Consider the following 26,376-nt stretch of genomic DNA (forward strand, 5'->3'; position numbering starts at 1 on the left):
TGAGGAGACCACATCTGCACACAGTACTCAAGATGTGGGCGTACCATAGTTTTATATAGGGGAAGTATGATACCTTTTGTCTTATTATCGATCCCTTTTTTAATAATTCCTAACATCCTATTTGCCTTACTAACTGCCGCTGCACACTGCGTGGATGTCTTCAGAGAACTATCCACTATAACTCCAAGATCCCTTTCCTGATCTGTCGTAGCTAAATTTGACTCCATCATGTAGTACGTGTAATTTGGGTTATTTTTTCCAATGTGCATTACCTTACACTTACCCACATTAAATTTCATTTGCCATTTTGCTGCCCAATCACTCAGTTTGCTGAGATCTTTTTGTAGTTCTTCACAATCTGTTTTGGTTTTGACTGTCCTGAACAACTTGGTGTCATTTGCAAACTTTGCCACCTCACTGCTTACCTCATTTTCTAGATCATTGATGAACAAGTTGAACAGGATCGGTCCCAGGACTGACCCCTGGGGAACACCACTAGTTACCCTCCTCCATTGTGAAAATTTACCATTTATTCCCACCCTTTGTTTTCTGTCTTTTAACCAATTCCCGATCCATGAAAGGATCTTTCCTCCTATCCCATGATCACCTAATTTACATAAAAGCCTTTGGTGTGGGACCGTGTCAAAGGCTTTCTGGAAATCTAGGTATATTATGTCCACTGGGTGCCCCGTGTCCGCATGTTTATTAACCCCTTCAAAGAATTCTAATAGATTAGTTAGACACGACTTCCCTCTGCAGAAACCATGCTGACTTTTGCCCAACAACTCGTGCTCTTCTACGTGCCTTGCAATTTTATTCTTTACTAGTGTTTCTACTAATTTGCCTGGTACTGATGTTAAACTTATTGGTCTATAATTGCCAGGGTCTCCTCTAGAGCCTTTTTTAAATATTGGCGTTATATTGGCCGTCTTCCAGTCATTTGGTACCAAAGTGGATTTAAAGGATAGGTTACAAACCACTGTTAATAACTCCGCAATTAACTCTCCGCAGTTGAGAGTTTGCATCTTATTGAAGAAGAATTTTCAGTCTGCTTTGAAAAGAGAAACTGCTGAACTCTCTTTCATATTCAAATTGAACACATTAACACGTGGTTTGAACCGGGATGCAAATTTTCTGGGGCATTATAGGGGCTCTTTGGCATATATGGCAAAGGGGCTCTTTGGCTTAATCTAATTCTTGACTCCCCCGCCCCGCCCCTCTGATCTCTGATTTGGTCACCTTGATAATTTTTTTCTGATTTGTCAACTTTGATTACTGTTTTTGGTTCTCTGTGCCTTAAATATTGAGTCTGTTCTGGTATGGCTGTGGTCTGAAGAAGTGGGTCTGTCCCACAAAAGCTCACCTAATAAATTATTTTGTTAGTCTTTAAAGTGCTACTTGACAAAATTCCATGTTTGTTTTCCATAAAAGGCTCACAGAGAGTGGTCTTGGTCTGACAGCAGTCAAAAATTGCCTTTAATGGGAGCAGGATCAGTCCCACATAGCACACGCAAAAGTGGGACTGTTACATTATGTCAGTCTCTGGAATAATTTCTCTGTTGGTGGACAGGTATTATTGTTAAACAGGTAACAATTTAGTTATTCTTTGGTGAGATTTGACCGAGTTGTGGCAGAGAATGGGACAATTGGGCTGTGTCTACACTAGCAAGTTCTTTTGAAAAAAAGGGCCTTCTTTGAAAGAACACGTGGAATATCTACACACAAAATGTGCTCTTTCAATCTGAAACTGAAAGAATGCAGCACTTTTCCTGGTGGTCCTCTTCCTCTCCCATAAGAGAAAGAGTGCCTTTTTCCAAAAGATTCTTTCATTAAAAAACACGTCTACATGCTCTGGGGGCCCTTTTTCTGAAAGAGCAGTACCCCGGCGCCAGATTTTTTGATCGCCAGCCCATTCTTTTGAAAGAGTGGGGGCTGTGTGGATGTACTCTATTGAAAGAGCAGATAAATTATTTTAATCCACTTTTTTCTGTGTGGATGTGCTCTTTCGAAAAAAAAATTCAGAAGAGATCTTCTGAAAGTACTTCTTTAGAAAGAAAAAGCAGTCAAGTAGCACTTTAAAGACTAGCAAAATAGCAAAAACAGCTTCCTCTCTGTTACTATTCTTTAGAAAGATTGCTGTGGAGCAGATGTAGCCTTGAGATCTCCTTCCTCTCCCCTCCCACTCAATCCTTCACTGGGAGGCAACTCAGGTTCTCTTCCCCCACCTCCTCACCAGTCCCTCATCTAGAGGCAATGGGGCTCTAGCTGTCAGCCCCAGGATAGCAGTAGCAGTGCAGACGTAATGGTGGCAAGGGGGTGCTAAGTCTGTGTGAAAAGTTATATTAACAGTAATGCAGTTTTCAGACTGCCTCACTTCTGTGCTGTTGCTGGTGCAGCTCTCCACTGCAGAGCTGGGGGCCCAGCCAGCAGCCCCGGCTCTCCACTGCAGAGCTGGGTGACCCAGCCAGTATCCATGGCTCTGCATTTCAGAGCTGGGTGGCAATATACATACTTGTGGGGTGGGAGGTGTGTCAGTGAATATAGACACACACAAAAAGGGTCCTGATCACTAATTTAGATTGTACACTTTATTTGCTTTAACCTTACGTTGAAATAATACTGTGAATGCTCTGAGATTTTGAGTTTCTGACCAAGATTTCCTGTTAAGTATATAATTGTATTACTAGTTTACTTGGCTAATCACTTCTTAAGTGCCTATGATATGAATGTCAAGTATTGGAGGGATAGCCGTGTTAGTCTGGATCTGTAACAGCAACGAAGGTCCTGTGGCACCTTATAGATTAACAGAAAAGTTTTGAGCATCAGCTGTCGTGAGCACAGACTCACTTCACATCACATCAGCAGCATCTGATGAAGTGAGTCTGTGCTCACGAAAGCTCATGCTCAAAACTCTTCTGTTAGTCTATAAGGTGCCACAGGACCCTTTGTTGCTGTTATGATATGAATGGTGCTTCGTGAACAAAAGGGAAGACATATTCCTTGCCCCCAAGGAAACTGTATCTAGTGAAGTCACAGACAAGATAGTTCAGGTGCATCTGACAAAGCGGGTTTTTGCCCAGGAAAACTTATGCTTCAAAAAATCTGTTAGTCTATAAGGTGCCACAGGACTTCCCATTGTTTTTTGCAGATACAGACTAACATGGCTACCTCTCTGATAAAAACATACTTTCAAAAGAAGTCAGCTGCCATTTTGACACTAAAATAACAGATTAGTTTCAAAAACATTATTTGAAAATCAGCCAGTAGAGCCTGTTTCTGCTAAAGTAAATGACAAACCATACTAACTTCAGTAGAGATAAAAAATGGCTCACCATGTTATTACTATCAGAGGGGTAGATTTGTTAGTCTGTAGCTTCACAAATAACAAGCAGCCTGTAGCACCTTAAATACTAACAAATGTATTAGGCAATGAGTTTTTGTGGACAGGACCCAATAAGTGAAAAAGTGGGTTTTACCCAGGAAATTTCATACATTGGTTAGTCTGTGCTACATGACTACGTGTTACATGTTGTTATTTTAAGAAAGAATTTTAAGGAAATACAGCTCATCTTGCCTGTTGCATCAGAAAATCCTGCATCTGGGGATGAGTTTAAAACAAAGATTGCTGTTTTACTGCATGTTATTTACCTCTAGGCTGAAAGGCTATAGTACTTCTTTCTGCTTTCTGAAGAGCTTCCTCATAGTTCATATTTGATGGGCTAGTCATGTAACTATTAATTCTAGGACCACTGATTTTAAAAATTGCTAATTTGAATGATGCTTTGCAGGCAAATCACTTAGGGCTGGATTTTATAAAGTGTTTAGGCAACTAAAGGTGTCGATGGGTGTGGTGAAAATTCCACTTGGCAATTATCTGCATCTTTAGGTGTCTAAATACCTTCAAAAACATGACCCTTAAACTCTCATTTGATTTTAACCCTGAGAGCAGTATCATTAACTTCAGAGGGATTATTCATCTGTTTGAAGTTAAATATGTGCCTAGATGCTTTGCTAGAAAGGACCTTGCTCCTTACTATATTAGTCATCTCATAATTCTCCTTAAGATTTCTTCTTTAGTTCTGTGGATCAAGTGGAAACTTCCTAGGATGATGATGATGATTATGAATGTAGTTACATTTTACACATAGAAGGAAATACCTAGTTTTGAACATTGGGCCAAATTAAATCATGAAGTTAAGTATGATTCCACTGAAGTTGATTCTGCTGCACTTGGCTGTGCTAGGACTGAATTTGGCCCTGTGAGTTAATTTGTTATCAGCTGCACTGTACTGCTGTCAGATATCCCATATTAACATATAATTCCTTTGATTTCTGCAGAATTGACCCAGAATTGACATATTTCATAGAGCTGGAAGGGACCTCAAGAGCAGGCTGCGCTCAGAGCAGGACCCAGCACCATCCCTCAAAGATTTTTTTTTAACACTAACCTGCCCCAGACCCTTGAAAGGCACCCCCTCAAAGACTGAACTCATAACCCTGGATTTATGAGGCCAAACTAACACTAGGACAAGGGAAAGTCAGGCCTTCTGTCTCTGCAAAGGGCTGGGCACCAATTCATGATGCTTTGTACTTTCAACCTTGCAGAATCAGGCCAAGAGCCAAAATAGAAGGGCAGAGAGCAGAATAATTACACACTGAATGGAAAGTACTTGAAGAGCTTATGATAGTAGTCAGACATAAAAATCACTTAAAGTAAACGTGAGTGTTTTCCAGATGCAATTCATTTATTCAGCTAATTTAAAATACCACTGAAGTGAGATGAGTTTCTCTAAACATTTATCAGGGAAAAGCTACAAGTCTCTCAGATTTTTCTATGCACTAATGACTGCAAAAATAGACTTCCCCAGAATTAAGGAAATAGATGCCTTGCCTTATACCAAGTTAATTCATAAGACAATGCTATTCTCGCCAAGAAGCATCGTCTTTTCCTTCTGAGCTTAGCATACGGGAAGAGACAGATCTCCAAATATAGACTGTTCGTGTGTTGTGCTCAGTGGACATGTTACACTTCATGTATTCTTGGGATTGAGAATGTACAAGCCTTGAAGTCACCCAGCCGGTCTGCCAATTATGTCATCTTCAGGTTTTTCATTAGGTTATTTCAATACACGTTATGGCTGCATCTACACTGGCCCCTCCCTTTCAAAAGGGGCATGCAAACATGGCATTTCAAAAATGTAACTGAGGTATGACTTTGCATATTCAGCACCTCATTTGCGTAATGCCAGCCACTTGCATTCCGACAGTGCTGCTTTTGATATGCAAAATAGCCCTGTAGATGGGATTCCTTCCAAAGGAAGTCCCACTTTCAAAAGCACCCTTCTTCAAAATTTTTTTCAGGAAGAAGGGTGATTTCAAAAGCAGGGCTTCCTTTCAAAGGAACCCCATCTATACAGTTATTTTGCGTTTCGAAAGCAGCACTTTTGGAATGTGAGTGGTGGCCGTTATGCAAATGAGGTGCTGAATATTCAAACTCATACCTCATTGCATTTTTGAAATGCCATGTTTGCATGCCCCTTTTGAAAGGGAGGGGCCAGTGTGGATGCAGCCTCTGTGTCATAAATTATTCTTTCTTCTTTACAATGCCTATACTTAAAATGAGTTCCTTTTTACAAACACTTAAGCGTTCAACAAATGTTGTAAGGCACATCCAAGAACACAGGGCACGACGAGACAATTTTGAACATTAAGATGTAGCTCTCATTTTTACGTGACTGCCCAATCTTTTCACTCAGAAAGTTTACTGACAAGCATGCTGAAATATTCTTTATATTTAAAGTTTTATTCCTTTGCAAAAGAGCTTGTAACTTGAAATTAAAGAAAAAAAATTCAGAAAATTTCAATACTTATTTTTTTGTTTTTTGTTTTTGTTCCATTTGGTTCAATTCAGCAACTTCTATTTGGATAAAATAGCCTTTGTTATAAATGGAATTTTTGTCTGTAGAGGGATGGTCTGATCGGGCTCTATTTATATTTTTCAAATCTCCTCCTTCAACATACAATAAATTCACGTGTCAAAACTTCATTTGTTGGCTTTATTAAGTCAACAAAATGCAAATGTAAAGCAGAAGACAGGGAGAAAAATCTGGCCTCCTGAAATCAATAAGAATCCATCTCCCTAATCCCTTTTTTATTCCTGGCAATAGTAATTTTTCTTGACTGATTCATCGGGAGCACTGATTTAACTAATTTGTCTTGCATAGGTATCTTTTCCATTCAAAGGCCTTTCCACTAGTACAAAATAATCTCCTCTTTAAAGTCTATTTCCTGGATAGATCTTTCATAAAATGACTATCATTTATTTTCACTGTAATAGTTCCTTTCATTGTGTTTTTAAAAACTATTAGTTACCTTGTTGATTTATGCAGTACAGTAGTGACACCAAAATGTTAACAAGACTGTGTGTTCTTACTACGCACACAGTTCCAAAAGACATGTATATTTCAACATTACTACCTCTCCAACTCTTAAAGAATTAGCCTTTCTGTAGGTTTTGTTAACTCTCCTTTAGAATTTAGTAGAACACTAAATCCCTCGTTTAAAATCTCATAGGATGTTAAAGTACACATTGAAAGCACATCATAACTTAATAAAATCCCATAGAGTCATTTCCACAAACACTGTTTTGTAAATACATTTTACATTCTCTGGCATTTCCCTAAAAGTGATAACTCACAAACAATTTCCAGGTTAATGTGAACATTATAAAATATGTTTCAAAACCTTACTTCACTTTTAGAGAAAAAATAAAAAACTTAAAGCTGAAGATTTTCAATTAATAGAAATCAATATCATACAATGCACAAGTAACAGGATTTACCTACCTAAACTAAAGAGCACCAAGAATTTGAGACACACAAACTCTCGTAGATCAAACTGAAGGGAACGCAGCTTGGCTACTAGCTCCTGCGCATGGCTCATAAGGTTGTTGAGGGTGGCCCCTGCTTGAGATGCTATTACTGAATAATCCACCTGTAAAAGAAGATCACATTTCTGTCTTAGTATCATTGCCAGATACTGTCACCACATGGAGAGTCTCAAGAAATGTTATGCCAGTGAGATATGCCAGTGAGATACTTTAATCGCAAAATAATTATGGAGACAAAGTAAAAACATTTTCTTTAAAAACGCATTTTTGCGCAGTATTGTACTTTTCAGATGTTATTGGTGCAAAGCATGTGACAATGCTTTTAAATACTGGCTTTTGCTAAATTAAATGGCAAAATATTTTTGATATGACCACAACATATTATCAAAACTATGTCCCCCATCTCTTTCTGTATTCAACTGTTGTCTCCAAAGGTATGTCTATACTTACGGGAAGATTGACACACTAGTGGTTGATCTTCTGAGATTTAATTTAGTGCAGCTAGTGAAGACACACTAAATTGAACTGTTATGAGACAGCTGTCTACCCCAGTACTCTAAGCAGTCAAGAGGGGAAGGGACATCATCAGGAGAGTTATTCCCATCAACTTCCCACTGTGTACATGGTGGTAAAAATTGAATTTAAGTAAGTTGACTCCAGCTACACTATTCTCATAGCTGGATTTACATATGAAAAACTGATTTTAACTCTTAGTGTAGCCCTTGCCTCACACTATACCTAGATTGTATTTGTAAAACCCTTTTGGCCGGGACCATCTTTTCATAGTGTATATACAGTGTATATCTGATCCCTGACCAGGAACACTTTGTGCCGTTATGAACTGGAATGTGAAAATCCTGGCTCCATTCAATTAAATGGAAATTTAAGTCCAGGCTTTCACCACAGTACTTAAATGATAAAAAATTATATCTGGCCCTCATTTCTCTCCTTCCCTTCTGTTCTGCTGCTCAGATGTAAATGAGGACAGAATCTTGCCCAACTTGTTTTCTTCTACAACAAAAGCCCATACTTTAAAAAAAGGATGTGCAATAGAAGGCACTTTGAAAGCTATGCGTGAGAAAGGCTATATAGGGACTAATTATTATTATTTATTATAAGATGAAATCCACCCTCCACTTTGAAAGCGTTTCACCGTAACTGAGTGACATTTACCCTTTGGCAAAGGTTATGTACGAGGCTATTTGTACTAAGGAAACATGGTGGTATCCTTACTTGGAGGGCACTGGTAGAGGCACCTCGTAGGGTGGTCTTTGCTCCTGTTGTGTACTAACAAAGTGTGCTACTGAGTATGCACAGAGTACACTGATCCAGAGGTGAGTAGTGTAGGTCTTTGAGAGAAGCAGTGCAGCCTCTGGCAACCACCATGAATAGCAGAGTGAGGGGCAGTAGCTTCACTTACAGCCCATAAGCTGTAGCTCTGAGTGTAGTCCCACGGATATTCCCAGGGCCAGGGGAGTGGTTTCTATCCCTCTCAACCTCTGCAAATCCAATGAAGTGCCATTGCTTTAGTGAATTCTAATGGCCATTATTTCCTCTCAGATGAGTGAAACAGGAGTGCTACGGACTGCAGCCTCATCCACCACATGCCATCTGACTGCTGCAACAAACGTAGAAGACTTCTCTATCGAGGGAGGAAAGCAGGACTAGTACGGGGTTTGCCTTCATTGGTATGTAGCCCATTTACTGTGTGGCAGAGCCAGGACTGCCTATGAGTTTTCCTAAGTTAACCTCACATATGCAAACAATCAAATGTTGGAATTCATCCACTGAATTACAAAACATGGTGTGCGCACACAAAGCACTTTTTTAAAAAACACACAGCTTTCAAACAGCCCAACTTTTACCTGCCTGCTTATCTGTAAGAGGGAGACATTTTCCCTGATAAATTTCAAATTTCAGCATCATGGATTAGAGCTGTTTAAAAGAAAAAGTCTATTTAAAAAAATGTTTTTTTAAACTTTCTTTACTGCTAAACTCATTAGGCTTAAACTTAAAAAAACCCAAAAAACCCCCAAAACAAACCAAAACTCCAACCCCCCCCATGACATTCTTTACTACAGGCACTATTATGCATTCTACCTGTAATAATAATTAGTACTTACATACTGGTTAACATCCTATAGATGGCAATATTCAAATGTCATGAAATATTAAGGTGTTTAATTGTTAGATATGGGCAGCTTCGAAATAAGCGCCCCACTTCGACATTCCCTTACTCTGATCTAGTTCTGTGGGACAAAGGGAATGTCCAAGTGGGGTGCTAACTTCAAAGCTGGCCACATTTATACTATCGATCTGCAATTTGAAGTCTGTACTTTGAAATTCAGGAAGCTGCCATTATGCTAATGAGGTGCTGAATATGCATGTTAGCGCCTCAGTAGCCTGCTTTGAATTGCCTTATTACCATGCCACTTCCAGTGGGAGCATGGGAGAATAGAAGCAATCTTAGTGATAAAGCCAGGATTTGGAGCACAGGAGTCTCAGGGTATGTCTATACTTACTGCGGGTTCAACACACTATGATTGATCCATCCGAGTTTGATTTTGCTGTGTCAGTGAAGACACGGCAAAAATCAATCTTTTTGGGCTCGGCTGTTGACCCTGGTACTTCATGCTGCCACATGAAGTAAGGGACTTTGGTGTGAGCCCGAAGAGCCCTAATCCACACCAGGGTACAAAGTTGATCCTGATATGTTGATTCTCTGCTCATGGCATGGCTAGAATTGCATATCTGGGATTGATTTTGATCCCTAGTGTAGACCAGGCCTCAGACTTGCAACCACCTTAATTACCAAAATACATGTTTCAGTAAATAAAAATTACATTGTTAACATATCTGTCAGAACAGTAATGTTGTAGTAATAATATAATACTATTTACTTATTGCTGTGAAATTCTTCACAGCAAAATCATCTCATTCACAATGTAATTTTCCCTTTTATAGTCATATTGTTTTGTTAGGGGAAAAAAATCCCTCAGTGCTGCACCAATTTCAGAATTTGCATGGGTGTAAATATGATCTTCACTTCATAATAATAAGTTAAGATAGTTAGATGGATTTCGAGAACATCACTGGCTTTACTGATGTGATTATATCTAATGGAAAAACGCAATAGGTGTCTGAACGTCCCACCTTCCCTCTACTGGAGAGCTCTCAGGCAACCAACTACTCTTTCAGGTGCATTTAATATTTGCAGCACCAGCAAATTTGTCTGGGAGGCAAGTCCTCACCTGCCACTCACCAAGAGCAGACGGTATTAAATTTTTATATTTATTGACATTTCATTACCATAATTGACTGCACTTGGTTCTCTAGTAGAAGGCACAGGGCTGCCTCCTAAGCAGGAGAATTGGTCCCTTGAGGAGGATTTGCAATTAAAAACAAGGCAGAATGGATTTTTTTTTATTGTGTAAATATGATGAGTTGAATTTTCAGCTTTAACTAGAGAATACTGGGTGTGCAGAAGCCTTTTTCAGGAGTGAGAAAAATTATGAGTCAGTGGAAAGACGACCCCCAAAGGTGTCAATCAGTTTATATAAAGTCAACTGTGCATGAAAAAGCCTCAGTTAATGTCCATCCTGAAAAAAAGTGTTCATGTTGAACATCATGCAGTTCTATCTGCCTTGTCTGTTTGCATGCACATAACTAGAGGTATATGGGCAGAATTGTGTTTATTTCTATATTAAAGCAGCTAAATACCAGACACTCATGGATGCCTACAACTTCATCACAGATCCAGGGGGTAGCCATGTTAATATGTAGTTTCACAAATAACAAGCAGCCCTAGAGCACCATACAGACTAACAAATTTATTCGGGAAAACCCACTTCATTGGCTTTTGTGGGTAAAACCCACTTCTTCAGACGAAAAATCCAGATCCTAGTTACTACCTAAATACACCAAACAATTTGTTATCTACCACCAGGCACTCAGATACTCCAGAATATGCTCTGAGGAGAAAAATTAGGATATAGATCGTTACTATCACAAGACTCCAACATCAGAACAGACTTGTGATACCCATAAAATTGGGGGTCTGCCTCCACCCCATGGTTAGTGGAATCTTATCCTGGATGTTACAAGCCATCTGGAGAATGGGGTTTGCTAGAGCCTCTTGTGGCATTCTTGGTAGTACACTTAATTGTAGATTAGGATAAAGGGCTCTTCTTCCCTCGCACTGCACAGCAGAACAAAACTGGTCTGAACAGGAGACACGCTACACCCTCCAGAAGGCCAGCAATACTCCTGCTTCATCATCTGGACCCTTGGGAAAGAGGTTCTTGAAGAATTCCACAGTGATTTCAACAGTTTCCAGCCTACCATCAACCTCAGCCGAAACCAGTCCACACAAGAGATCTACTTCCTGGACACTACTGTGTGAATAAGTGATGGCCACATAAACACCACTCTATACCAGAAACCCATGGACCACTATGCTTATCTACATGCCTCCAGCTTCCATCCAGGGCACACCACGTGATCTATTGTATACAGACAAGCACTAAAGTACGACCGCATTTGCTCCAACCCCTCAGACAGAGACAAATATCTATAATACCTTTACCAAACTTTCCTGAAACAACAATACTCACCTAAAAAAATGAAGAAACAGATTGACAGAGCCATACATGTACCCAGAAGCCACCTGCTACAAGACAGGCCCAACAAGGAAAACAACAGAAAACCACTGGCTATCACATACAGCTCCCAGCTAAAACCTCTCCAGCGCATCATCAGTAATCTACAACCCATCCTGGACAGCAATCCTTCACTCTCACAGACCTAAGGAGGCAGGCCAGTCCTCACCTACAGACAGCCTGCCAACCTTAAACAAATTCTCACCAGCAACTATAGACCACACCACAGTGACTCTAAAGCTGGAGCCAATCCCTGCAACAAACCTCAGTGCCAACTCTGCTCACATATCTACACCAGCAATATCATCACAGCACCTAACCACATCAACCACACCCGCAAGGGCTCTTTCACCTGCACATTGACTAATATAATATATGCCATCATGTGCCAGCAATGCCCCACTGTGATATACATGAGCCAATCTGGACAGTCTCTACATAAAAGAATAAATGGACACAAATCAGGCATCAGGAATGGTAACATACAAAAATCTCTAGGAGAACACTTCAACCTCCCTGGACACTCAGTAACAGATTCAAAAGTAGCAATCCTACAACAAAACAACTTCAAAAACACATTGCGAAGAGAAACAGCAGAGCTGCAATTCATTTGCAAATTTGATACCATCAAACAAGGATTGAACAGAAACTCTGAGTGGCTGGCCAATTACAAAAGCAGTTTCTCCGCTCTTGATGTTCACACCTTCACATTAGCTACTGATAATGGGCCACATTTTCCCTGACTGAACTGACCTGATTTCTTCTCTCTTGATGTTCACAACTCCACATTAACTGCTGATAATGGGCCATACCCTCCATGACTGAACAGACTTTGTCAACTCTGGACCTCCCCTTAGCTGAGACTCCCTCCTTTTCATAAGCGCATATATTTAAACCCTCCTCTGGAACCTCCCCCCCGCTCCCCTCATGCATCTGACGAAGCGGGTCTTTGCCCACGAAAGCTTATGCTCCAAAATATGTCAGTCTCTAAGGTGCCACAGGACTTCTTGTTGTCCCTGCTGCAGTGTGCTTCTCAGGATGAATGGTTGAGTCAGCCAGAATTCCACAAGGGATTCCACAGAACTTTTCCATACCAATCCAAGGTCAAACCCTACAACCTCAAACCATAATGTGGCTCCCTCCCCACACTAAAATAAATTATTTTTAAAAATTAAATTGTATTAAAAATCCAGGATCAAGAGGAGGAAAAAGGAGGTGGGTGGGGGAAGCATGTGAGTGGGGACTGAAGCTGAAGGGGTCATATTTGCTGAGTGCTTATGGATTGGGTGCAGCAGCCAGTTATAGTGTAGTGCATTATCCTTTTTTCAAAAACTGAAGTTCTAGTTGGCTAATAATTGTCCCCAGACTAGTAGATTACATTGACTTTCACAGTGTATAGTTATAATAGAGCAATAATGCTACAGTTATGGCTCAGTAGGTGGGCAGCAACCTGAAATTCTGACTGGATGAATTAATTAGATTTCCATTTACTGATATTTAATGTTTACCGAAGTTAATAAATTCACCTACTGTTTGTGGGTGAGTGGATGCGTTTGGGGGAACAGGCAGGAGACTTGACATAAGTAAGCTTCATACTTAAAACTTTCTCTCAAGGATGTGATACTAAGGTGACAAGCCTGGTTTGTATAGAGAAGGATAATTTAATATCAGAAGCATAATTATGCTCCCATTGTTGCTGAAGCAGAAGACTGTGTACCTTTCACTAGTAACTGCATTTAACTTTTATGTAGCTATTAAAGCTCATTTAGAACTTTTCACGTATAACTAGCCTCAGTAATTTAGTGTTTTTCATAAATACTTGTTCTAGATTTGTAGAGCTACCTTTGTTTTACATACTTTGAGATGGACTCAACATGGACAAAGACAAAAGGTATAGTTAAATCAGTTTTAGTTATAGTAATTAAAATTGTGATTGCTTGTACCGAGTAAGATGCCTGTCATTTCAACATGATGCACAAGAAAAGAAGATAATGAATTAAGTTGCCAGTGGACCTTTCCCTTAGGATAATGTTATTGTGGTTGCTAATTAGTTATAAAATGCAAATAATGAAACTGATAATGCTTCAAAGTACTGTATTTGTTTTGTCTAACTTACATTATAAAGACAGCTAGTACATCAAAATAGAAATAGTTTGCAATTTCCTGTATTGGGCCATATATATATTATCTGCAGTGATCAATGTGACTTTGTTATAAAACCTGTAATTGTAAAAGTATTCTCCAGGTGGTACACAGATGGCAGTTTTAATCAATCAAGTGTTTTTCTATAGAAGTAATGAGCAAGATCAGGTTCTTCAAATTAACAACACTACAAACATGATGGTAAAGTAGCATGCAGGAACTGGCTAACTTAGTCACCACAATCCATTATGAAAGCTGACATCCACCCTTTGCTCATCTCATCTTGATAAATACTGTTGCATTATGCTTAGAGACCTCTACAAACTTCCTAAAGGAGCTACTACAACAAATGACTTTCCCTTTGGAACATAACATGCATTTATACACACAGTTGATCTGGAACCAGATCCCTGAGCCTGAACATGGTTGAATTTCAGGCAAGTTTAGATCTGGGATCAGAACTTTGTACTTTTGTGAATGACTACACAGATGGTGTACTGTCATAATAATTCACAGTTTTCCTGCGGCTAAAGATGAGGGGATGCTTTAACCTGCATGTATTTAACAGTTTCCTTTTTTAAACATGCTCCTGTTACCCCCAGCACACCCTGTAGTCTATTGTTTCAAATCTGGCTGAGCTCACTCTGGAGACTATCAGTGCCACTACTTCAATTGCCCCGAGGGACTGCTAGAAATGATACTGTGTTCCCTTCCTCCAGGGACTGGGTATACTGCTTTTGAATTGCTCCAACTGCTTGCTGGTTCTAGTGCTTGAAATCGGATATGGGACCTATACTGGGACCATTGTGGTGCTGCTACCAGACTGCTGGTCCATTAGCGCACTGTTTAGCAAGATCCCTTTTTCTCTTAGTAGTAGAACTGGTTTTGTATGGCATAACATAGCCAAGCTTCCTAAGCAAACACTGTGCCAAGATTGTTGAACATGAGGCCCAGGGTTACCTGAAAGGTTCCAGATCCACCGTGAATCTTTGGACAAACCTGAATTTGGCATTTGTAATTAAGCCTGAATCCTGGTATAATATGTATTGATCTGAGGTGTTACTGCAGACATTTAGCACAGCCAGAATGAACAACCGATTTTATCATCAGAGATGAGAGACTGTTAAGGACAGCCCAACATTGCTTTAAATACATTGATTAAGGTTCTGTTTTTTACTTTTGTTTTGGCTAGAGATAAATAAGGTAAGACTTGGGCAGACCTGAATACAAGAGAACAAAACTGAACAGCCAAGCAATCACAGCTAAGCACTGCTTACTTTGACCCAAACCCTGCAACCCATTGCCTTCAGGACTTCAGGATTTGGCCACTTGTGCACAATTTAAAACTGGATACTCTTTGCATTAATGCTGTTTTTAAATTTACACCACAAGCTGCACTGACTGCAGTTTCTCAGTGTGTTCTTGTCTCGGTGTTCTGGTTCTTGTCTGCAGTGTGTTCTTGTCTCAAAGTTAGTAAGAAAGAAAAAATATTATTGCATTGTTTGGAAGCTGTTTTTGAGTGTGTTGGGTGACGACCATATTTTAAAACAATTTCAGGCAAAAGCTAATATCATTACCATATGCCTCATTTATAAAAGTCAAGGGCAATGATCATTTTTTTATTAAGAAATATTGAGATATATTGGCTGTGGATTCCAGTTCACTAATAAAGTAGGGGTAAAAGTCATCCCTCTATGGAGGACCAGCATAGAGATCTTTGCTATTTAGTTCCTACTGTAGCTGTTAAAATTTCTTCCAATAACATTGTCTGAGTGCAAAACAGAGTCCCATATCCTTAAGATAGCAAGTTGGACCTTTGCTATTAGTGAAAAAAGTTCAGCTTAAGAACACAGGATAGACAAATTCAGAAGTTGCACAATAAAAATTGACCTGTAACACCAAGTATATATTAGATATTTACCGAATGGCACTGAGGATTATAATTGAAATGACGTGTAGAATGAAAAGTGATGGAGTACAATTTAAACAACACCCAAAGAACATTAGAGGTATTTTTTTCAATCTCAGGAGCAATAATTTTCCATTTTGTAATCTAAAATGCTAGTTTATATTTTTACATTCCTTCTTTACAACATTGTAAAACAGAAGACCAAGTTACTTATGTCCCTTCTATAACAGACACTTTTTTCCCTCTCTCTGCAATTCCTTCTCCTGCTCCTCCTACAATTTCATTTAGTTGTTGTTGCCATGGGACTGCTTTGGAAAAGGAATCCTCTTTCTAATGAAGTTGTGTTTAGCCATAATCTGGGAAGCTCAGGTGTGCCCATCAATTCTCCTTCAAGTACTATGAACTAACAGGGTGGATCCTGAGGCAAACTTCATCTCCAAAAGCCCAAGCTATCATGGCTGAGGTAAGTAAGCGTTCACCAGAGGCTAGGGTAGCAACACAGAAAACAACTACACCTTTCTGCCAGCACGTGGTGGTAATGGGGAATTGAAAGAAACTGTGAAATGTTCCACCAAGAGATGGGTTCAAACAACAGTATTCAGATGGGGGTTGAAATCCAGATCTTGACCTACCTCAACATGGAGGATATTTAAATCTGGGATTTCAATCACAAACCATCCTCATAAATCCAACTGGGGATAGACAGTCATGTGACCTGTTTCCATCAATTGCTAATCAGTCAAAATTTATTTTTTTAAGTCTGAGTTTTAGGCAAAGTTGTATTTTTTATCTGAACTGGTTTGATCCAATGTGATGTAATTCAGATTGATGCTCTGAAATTGTTCTTATGAAAACACTGTATCATGGAATACTTCTACATAAATGTGGAATTCACCATGTGCTGACAGGGCCTGTAGTACATGCAGAGCAGACTAAGGATGAGGGAGAGTAGTTAAGTTTAATTGTTGCACTCTGACCACATATTAGCTATGCTAAGAAGATTGGCAGACGCGAAGAAAACAAGTTTTCCAACCCCTCAGCTGGGGACTGGCATTTAGAGTAGTGGAAAATCCCTAGAAGCAAAACAAAGGACACATATTGTTTTAGGTGGGATGTGTAAAGTAAAAGGACTCAGAAAGAGACCAGTGGCCTCACTCTCAGTCCTCAGCACAAAAATACTCTAGAATGGTGAAGAAACAGAGGCAGGGAAACGTGTGTAGAATTATCTATTTTGAAATAGATTTGTGCATTCTTGTGTTTTCAAAGGAATAATGATGGTTTTAAACTTTGGTGCACAATCTGTGTATTCTGTGCTGACTATTGCATGCCCTGGAATTGTTAATCTACGACCTAGAATACCCACACACCTGGAGTTCTGGGAGACAGCTTGTTTAAGCTACAGGGGAATCAGGAGAAATGGTCATTTGGACCAGATGGTCTCAGCTTTCAGGATGGGCTGTCAGACAGAAGATCTCCATCCCAAGAGCGAGCCTGAAAACCCCAAGATAGTGGTAGCCTGTAGACCATGGGTGTCCAACCTTTTGGCTTGCCTGGGCCACATTGAGTGAAGAGGAACTGTCTTGGGCCGCATATAAAATATACAATATAGTTAATGTATATAAATCACATAATAATGTTAAAAGTTAACGATCTTGTGGGGCCGCATTACTAGCTGTCCAGGGCTGTATGCGGCCTGCGGGCTGCAGGTTGGACATGCCTGCTGTAGACTCTGTTAAGATTCCAGAGGCTTAAAGTGCACAGGATACAGATGTTGGCTCTCTCATAACAGTCTGGTGAATGTGCAGGAGGGGAAATGTAATCAGATTTGTAACACCATACCAAGAAGAAATCAGAGGATTTTATTGCAACTGTAAGGGAAGCGTGGGTAAGATCAAAATGAATAACTCATGCCCTGACAGCTTGGGCAATATATCAAATGTTGCACATTAACTACTGCAGGAAAACACATGAACAATGAATAATATTCTCTAGTAATCTGTAATGTCTACTTCTTGAGTTCGGAATACAAGAAAAGTGGCAGCAGACTGTTACATAGAGAATCCAGTAGGATAGCACATAACCCTTCCAAAATTAAAGTTTCTCTTTAATGAAAAATGGTTTGTTACCATCATATACCATGTGTGAAACCTGGAACACAGAAAGCAACGTGGCAATGATTTGCAATTAACTAATAGAGTGCAAATCATTCCTTGGTTGTTTTGTGTTATGAAATTTGGAGAGCTGTAAAATGCACTTGTGCTAGTTTATTTCCTTTTGAAATGGTAATTACTGTTGCTGAGGGGCAGCACTTAGTACAGAAAATGAGACGTGCACAGATAGGAACTCATTTGTGAGGAACTGCTGAGGGATTGTAGTGATCTGAAAAAAGTGCCTTCTTGAAACACAAAGGAACCTCATTTATGAAACTCCAACCAACCAAATATATAAATAAATAAAACCTTCCGTACAAGTTCAGCGCTTGGTGCTTTGCCATTGATGGTTCTTTTTTCTATCAAAGGCTGAAAAGAGAGAAGTAAAACAACTATGCAACACTCCAACTGGAGGACCCAGAGATACTGTGCATGATTCAGTGCCTTTGAAAGGGCGTACAACTGGCCCAGCTTTGCACACTGGGATGCGGGGGGTGGGAAAGTAGGCGGAGTTTGACACTTGTCTGTCCTGCACTCCCCAGGACCTTTCAAGAAGGTTAGGATCACTAACCCGGAGCAGTCTTTTCCCCATGAGAGCATAATGGCTATGATTACAACCATCTCCTGGGCAAAGACGGAAGGAACAAGGCTCTCTGGGCTCTCTTAATGATATTACCTGACAGGGCTAATACCAGCCTAGCCCTTGACACCTAAAGGTTAACAAAGCAGACTATATAGGACTCCACTTACCAAGAACTGTGGGCTTGTGTTTAAAGTTAATGACATCTAGAACCACAAACAATTCTTTTGAAAGCTTGCGGGTTGCCCTATCATCCTATTAGTAAGGATGACAACAATGATAAATAATATCTATAGCACTTCTCAGACAAATGACTCAAAGTACTTTCTAGACACTGAGCAATTTAATATTAATAGTATGACACTCACTTAGGCTGTGTCTACACTACAAAAAGAACTTCGAAGTTGCTTACTTCGAGGTACAACTTTGAAGTAAGCAACTTCAAAGCTGAGCATCTACATACACCCTACTTTGAAGTTAAACTTCGAAATAGGGCACTAATCCATTCCCAGGAATGGAGGAAGGACTTCAAATTTGGGCTCCCTACTTTGAAGTTAACTTTGAAGGAAGGGAAAATGTGTGTAGACTCTCTGGTGGCCACTCTGAAGTAGTGCCTAACTTCAAAGTTAACGTCGAAGTTAGTTCCTAGTGTAGACGCAGACTTAATGTAGACACTGTTGGTGAGATATAGTCATTTTAATACTGGGGAGACTGAGGCACAGAGTCGTACATCTTGAAATCATGCAGCAGCCAACAAGCACACAGGGATAGGAAAGTACACAGATTGTGTACATGCCCTTTGCTCCTGGCTGGTGAGGGGAGGAGATGGAGGCATAATTTGCACTCCCTCCTCTCTCCCTGAGAGGGGAACAGGAAGAAGAGCAAGCAGTAGCCCTGTATACATAGCTGCTGTCCCCCTCATGCCCTCCTGAATGGCACCCTTGAGTATTCTGGTCTCGACATTGGAGCCCCAGAATTACTAAAACAAGAGTGGGATCTTTAGACAGATTCTGAGTTCTCAAAATGTTCCCTGCCATCGTTTCAGTTTATGTATCTTAGACATGAATGGGATGAGTTTATCCAGTCAGGCTTTGAACTTTTGGTTCTTGTAAGTCTGGGTTTTTTAAAACTGATGGTTAGAACACTTAGGCTAGGTCTACGCTAGGCATTACAGTCAATTTCAGGTACACAGTTCTAGCTGTATCAGGATCTACTTTCTTCCCTAACATAATCTCAGCCTCTTTAGTCTTGCGCTGACATCCTTTACTTCATGCGATAGGGAGGAGTACAGGGGTCGACGGCCGACCTCAAAGAGATCGATTTTGCTACATCTATATCGGATGTGCAAAATAGAACTCTGGAAGATTGACCACAGCTGGTCAATCTTCCCATAAGTATAGATGTGCCCTTAGCCTCCCTATAAAATCGTTTTTACTCCTAAACTTTTATTCCTGAATTTAATTTAAATAGAGGGACTTTTAAAATTACAAGGGAACAAATTACTTATCCTGGCATAGTTAGAACTGTTCCTTAGTTCCCTGCTAATGTTCCAACGGATAGGCCAAATTCACTCCTAGCAGAAACAAGTATAGTCAATGGAGTAATGTGCACTTACAGCACCAATGAATTGATCCCAGTGCTGTTGGTGAGCAGAGCAGGATAAGACTACAAACCTAGAACCCACCAGCTGTGTGTTTGCTTTTAAACTGTTTATCGTCCTATTACCAGCAGTCTCAGACTGCTATTTTCAAATCACCTATTTGATTCAGCTGCTCTAATTCTCAGTGAAAGTCTGTAGGACAGGTGGTGCAGACAAGGTTAATTGTCAGCAGGAGTGAAGTGAGCAGTAGCCCATCCATAAGGAAAGGCACTGAAATTGGTTTATTTTGTTTTTCTGCAATATGGGTCCCTCTGTTCTTTGAACATTTCAAGTTGAAGGTAGGGTGTAGAATGAATGAGGAGAAAACTCCATTTATGGCATGCCAAGGAAGGGGTGCTGAGGGTGCCTTCACCAATTAATGCAGAACTAATGACTAAGGCTGGAAGTGATGTACGTGAAATTGGGTCTGAAAAGAGGACATATCAGACCTGCTTGTCAGTGGTAGGGCAAAAATGCATGCAACCCATCTAATTTAGTCATGTATTGATTTAGCTTTAGCTTTTCCTGGAAAAAATAAAATGTCCAAGCACCTCTGATAGTTTGTAAACAGTTTAATTATTATACAGCCTGCTGTGTATTATGATCCAACAGTCATGAAGTGTACTGTTTTATCTTTGCATTACATGTAAATCTATTTTTTTAAAACAAAATAGCAGTCAAGTAGCACTTTAAAGACTAATAAAATAACTTATTAGGTGAGCTTTTGTGGGACAGACCCACTTCTTCAGACCATAGCCATACTATGGTCTGAAGAAGTGGGTCTGTCCCACGAAAGCTCACCTAATAAGTTATTTTGTTAGTCTTTAAAGTGCTACTTGACTGCTATTTTGTTTTGATAGTATATAGACTAGCACGGCTCCCTCGCTGTTACTATTTTTTTAAGTACATGCTAAAAGTAGCCAAAGCAGTAAGAAATTACTGCTGCACACAAATGGACGCAATGTAACCGACTAAATTAATCATAAAATAAATTAGGCATTAATTTACTATAACGTTCAGGAACAAAAAGCTGCCAACGTGCTCATAGAAGCAGATACCATATTCCCTTTTGAAAGAGAGTTATAAAAACAAAAAATCATGAGAGTGTTTGTGTAGTAGGTAAGTTTCTATGCTTATCTCCATTTTGCAGATGTGGAAACAGCAAATCAACTTTGCTTTCAATGACACCAATATAAATTCAGAGTAATTCCACTCATTTTGGGTGGTGTCACTATGAGGCAGAATCTTAACCTAGGGACATTTAGGCTGCGTCTACACGTGCACGCTACTTCGAAGTAGCGGCAGTAACTTCGAAATAGCGCCCGTCACGTCTACACGTGTTGGGCGCTATTTCGAAGTTGAAATCGACGTTAGGCGGCGAGACGTCGAAGTCGCTAACCCCATGAGCGGATGGGAATAGCGCCCTACTTCGACGTTCAACATCGAAGTAGGGACGTGTAGACGATCCGCGTCCCGCAACATCGAAATAGCGGGGTCCTCCATGGCGGCCATCAGCTGGGGGGTTGAGAGATACTCTCTCTCCAGCCCTTGCGGGGCTCTGTGGTCACCGTGGGCAGCAGCCCTTAGCCCAGGGCTTCTGGCTGCTGCTGCTGCAGCTGGGGGTCCGTGCTGCATATACAGGGTCTGCAACTAGTTGTTGGCTCTGTGTATCTTGCACTGTTTAATGAAAGTGTGTCTGGGAGGGGCCCTTTAAGGGAGCGGCTTGCTGTTGAGTCCGCCCCGTGACCCTGTCTGCAGCTGTGCCTGGCTCCCTTATTTCGATGTGTGCTACTTTGGCGTGTAGACGTTCCCTCGCTGTGCCTATTTCGATGTTGGGCTGAGCAACGTCGAAGTTGAACATCGACGTTGCCAGCCCTGGAGGACGTGTAGACGTTATTCATCGAAATAGCCTATTTCGATGTCGCAACATCGAAATAAGCTATTTCGAAGTTGGGTGCACGTGTAGACGTAGCCTAAGTGATTTGACCAATGATACAAAAGGCCTCTCAATTATCCAAGATGAGAATATGGGAGCAACGTGGCCTGGATTTGAAAATTACAAGTAAGACACTCTAAGCAAATTTTGCACAGCAAAACCACATGCATGATGCAGTTCAGTTGTCAGAAGGAGGAGTTGTTTTCCACTGTGCAAAAATATCTAGGAAGTTTAATTTGCAGTTACATAAATGCTGGTGGACCATCATTTGTTTACACTTTGAATCAGGAATCAAAAATGCAGGCACAATCTACCTCTTGCGGATAATGTACATTTTGTTCCATTAAAGTCTGAGTTCTATGAATAAGGCTTTCCTTTTCATTGTCAAGCCCTTTGCGCTTTTGAAAATTATAAATGATTCAAAGCTTTCTATTTTATTTAGCTGTTTCTACAACTGTCTTCATTTCATAATTTAGCCTTGCTATTTGCTGCGTCAGACAGACTACACCTCTGATGCCTGGAGACAATCAACTCTTCGAGAGGCTGTTTAGCAACACTAGGGCACACAATTTTAGCTCCTGCGACAGAGTATTAAATCATTACCTTATGGATTTGTGTGAATTCTCCATAAGAATGTTTTCTCTATTTCTCTTTTTCTCTCCCAGCTTTCTCTTTCATAGCCACCCAACACCACACCACCACCAACCACTACGTGTTCGTAGCAAGAAATTTTTAAGGTTAAAGGTTGTCTAAGGTTCTGAACTTCTACACTGACCAGCAATTATTCTGAGTAAACATCAATTCTCCAAGAAAAATAAATTTCTATTGCTCAGGTCAAAACACTGGTTTTTGTCAGAAACCATCTGAGCCCTAGAAAATAAAACTTCTTGAGATACACTTCTGATCTACTCTCTTGCAATCATAGTGGTATACAAGTAGATGGGAAAAGCAAAGTGCTTATGATTATATCTGCTTTTATAAGTTTAACGGTAATCCTTGGACTACGAACAGAGTGCAAAAGTCATTTTACCTACATTATTTGTAGCCAGTCTCTCCCTTTCAAAACACATGAGTGCTTCTGATCTAGTTAAACTCCTGCTATTTTGAAGATGACTAATAAAAAATAACACCTCGTGGAGTCTGCACACTCACTTGTTGCCCAGTAACCAAAAGGATAGAGCCTTCTTTCCCGTGTACCACTTGCCGGTAAATGTGATCTAGAATTAAGAGTTCACTCCAGCAGTTCTGAAGCAGCTTCATTTGGTCATCAACCTGAAAAACAAACAGGAAAATTGACAATATTACTGATATTGCAGCTGTACAAACAGGCCTTTGTCAGTAGACGGCACAATCTATGGTTAAATAGAATATTTAGGACTGATTAACTGCTAGAATAAGATGATGCGTGAGCACTAATAACCAAATTAAACCAGACATGTAGTGAATGCCCACTGACTACTCAGAGCAGTTAATTTTATTTTTCCACCTATTATATTCCTATCTCAGGAAGTCAGCATCCTTTTGCTGTTCAACCAACAGCCAGTTGCATGACCTTATGCTCTATTTTCTCTATCTGCAAAATGTAGATGACACTTTCCTTTAAACTGTTTTGAGATCTCTGAGCAAAAAGCTTTGTAGAAGATCCAAATATTACTATAAGCCTACTATGTTTTTAGGTTGCAGTTCTTTGAAACTGAAGCTTTCAGCATGGATTAGTATAAACTGAATATCTGAGCTTGACACACATTGAAGAGGCAATTACAGAATTTTAGGGCTTCTGATCTTATTTGACCCACAGAACAAACACAAAAAAGACAGTGTTAGTGAAAGCTACTCCATGCTCCCATCCACTGAACCTCACTCCTTAGAAGAACTGGAAAAGCAGCAGAAAAGTATGCCCCAGATGCCTTACAAAGCTCAGGTTCAGGGCAATTTCCATGACAAGCAGGAGGTTGAAGAATAAATAAATATGATCTCCACCAGTGGTGGTGTTGCACTGAAGAGGAAGGATGTTTTTGCTCCACAATTTACTCACGGAAACAAAATGGAGCAAAAGAGTCCATGGCAGGAGAAGACAATATATGTACAAGCAGTAGTCATAGAATTTGTACAGTAGTAAGCACTGTATTGCTGACTGCATCCGGTAATAACAAAAGCATATTTGACACTAGACCTAATTCTGACTTTTGAGAATATTGTCCAGGCATTTAAGTGTAGCAATTGCAGCAATTATAATCTGAGATTTCAATCTATGTCAGAGGAAGAGACTTCGATTAAAGAAGTCTGTCTTCGGCCAAAAGCAAGGAAGAGAAAAAAATATGCAAAATAAAGAGTAAATTTCCTGTGGGTAGTACACCTTATTGCATGCAGAGAGTAAACAATGCCAGAATGAATCTTGAGGGTTCATGATGATTCTGAATACTAAGATGATTTTCAAAAACAGATTCCTGAATTTAGATTCTTAAATTTTTATTTAGGCAACCAAATCCCAAAATGCTGAACATCTGAAATCAAGGGAGGTTGTTATGTATTCAGTAATTGTCAAAAACTTACTCTGAATGTACAGGCATGAGAGAAACTATACTGGCACTGTGGCTTTATTTATGCAGTTGGACTGGTGAAAAAATTGAGAGGAAAAATGCAGAACAGTACAGAAAAAGGTGAAGTACATAATGCCAATGTTTTTCTTGTAGAAATTGGTCCAGTTGACGCAGATGAGAGAATGTAAACAGCCTCAGATATGCAATTCTAATAGGACTGTATAATATTCATTGAGGAAGCTTCACAAACGAGCAAGCATACATTCTTGCCACATTGTTAATTGTATTTCTATACGTAGAGACAAGTAGTGTAAAACATCTAGACAGCAGTTCAACTAGTGAGTTTTGCCGACAAAACCCTGGTTTTGCTGACAAAACTGGTGGAACGTCCACACGCAAAATGTGTTTGTCGATAAAACTCAGCACTTTTGCCAGCAGCATTCTGTCTTTCAGCCATGAGGCATGATGCTGCTGTCAACAGATTCTGTCAGCAAAAAAGCTGTGTGGACACTCTGGAGGCCTTCTCTTGACAGACAGGGCATCCAGAATTGTGCTTCTCGGTGCTTGTCTTGTCGAGAGAGCAGCTGGGCAGTTGGGCCACTCTGTTGACAGAGCAGAGCACTCTTCTGATGGGCGTTTGTGTTTGGCCGCACTTTGTTGACAGAAGTTTTGTGGGGAAATCTCTTCCGACAGCGACTTCTGTCAACAAACTGCTGTAGTGTAGCCATAGTCCTAGATTATAATGTAACCATGCTCAGTATCTTTATTAATCATCAAGTGATGGTGAGGGTGGGCATGCTGCACACACTACTGATATTTGAGTAACACAAAAGACTTGCTCCAACTCCCACTAAAATTAAGGGAGAACTGTGTTTGCCAAAAGTGGTTTGCCGGAATGGGTGATAACAGTGACTAGCAAATTAGAAAAGTTCAAAATATATGACTGTAAAGCAGTGGTCTGCAATGTGAGTCTGCAGACGAATGGTTTGCAGTACAATGTGTATATATGCAATGCTGTTTGGGTTGATTATTTAAAGAGGCAACATGTTGTGGAGGAGGGAAGTCCCAGCAATGGTATCTCATGGGTGTAAATGAAACTGAAACACTGTATTTAGTTTGAGACTTTTTTTGCCAGGAACTGAATGAGAAATTGAAGGAGAAAGATATAAAACTAGCACAGTTATTAGGGGGTGGAGAGAATTTGACTTTTAAAAAATGATCAAAGGCCTGACTCTGATGTCTCACGACAAGCAATATTACTGATGAAACAAAGTGAGGTTTTGCTTGGTTAGGATACAGTATAACAATGCCTCAAAGGGAACAAAATATATGTACTGTAGCTTTGCCAGGAAGCATGATAAGATTCAACAAATATTTAAAGCTGTAAACCTGACTGATGGATAGGAATGGAGGATAATTCAAATGTTTGCAATTTAGAGAAATAATAAATAAATTACACAAGGGAAAATTTAAACTGAGTATCTACCTAAAACTATTTCTGAGAGACAGCTCTGTTAGATTGCAAAACAGTCTTTCAATTGTGACAAAGTCAGTTCTATTCCTGGGCCTCTGGCCTCTATTCAGTCCACTGGTCCCTCTTAAGTGACCAGTTGCCCTCACTGGGGCAAGGGATGGTCTGGGGGGGAACCCAGCCCCTGCCCACTTGTACTGGGTTCTGGCCCAGGGACCCTTATGCAGGTGCTAGTGAGAAGAGCTGACTCCCTTAGCCTTGGCACAGCAGCTCTCCTCCCTGGGCCACTTCCGCAGATGATTCCCCCTGGTACCTTCTCCAGGCTGCAGCAGTACCAGGTCCCCACTCTTGATCTGCTGAAGCTCCTCACTCTCCCTCTGCGGTTTCTGGTGTTCCTGGTTCTCCCTTCTGCTCGTCTCAAACCTGCTCTGCCCCACTACTCTGGTCTCCTTGTGTATCTCC

At 40.3% G+C, this 26,376-nt stretch overlaps 1 protein-coding gene across 2 annotated transcripts in view; it reads right to left on the bottom strand.

Moving 5' to 3' along the window:
* Nucleotides 1-26,376, bottom strand: part of NR5A2 (nuclear receptor subfamily 5 group A member 2) — a 124,280-nt gene that overhangs the window by 44,208 nt on the left and 53,696 nt on the right. For both annotated transcript variants that reach the window (XM_075002452.1, XM_075002451.1), the window contains exons 5-6: nt 23,056-23,175; nt 6,846-6,993 (exon numbers count right to left, since the gene is read on the bottom strand). In XM_075002452.1, coding sequence (XP_074858553.1) covers nt 6,846-6,993; nt 23,056-23,175 — 268 coding nt within the window. The remainder of the gene's footprint in view (nt 1-6,845; nt 6,994-23,055; nt 23,176-26,376) is intronic.

The sequence above is a fragment of the Carettochelys insculpta genome, chromosome 9 (assembly GCF_033958435.1).
Source record: "Carettochelys insculpta isolate YL-2023 chromosome 9, ASM3395843v1, whole genome shotgun sequence".
Lineage (NCBI taxonomy): Eukaryota > Metazoa > Chordata > Testudines > Carettochelyidae > Carettochelys > Carettochelys insculpta.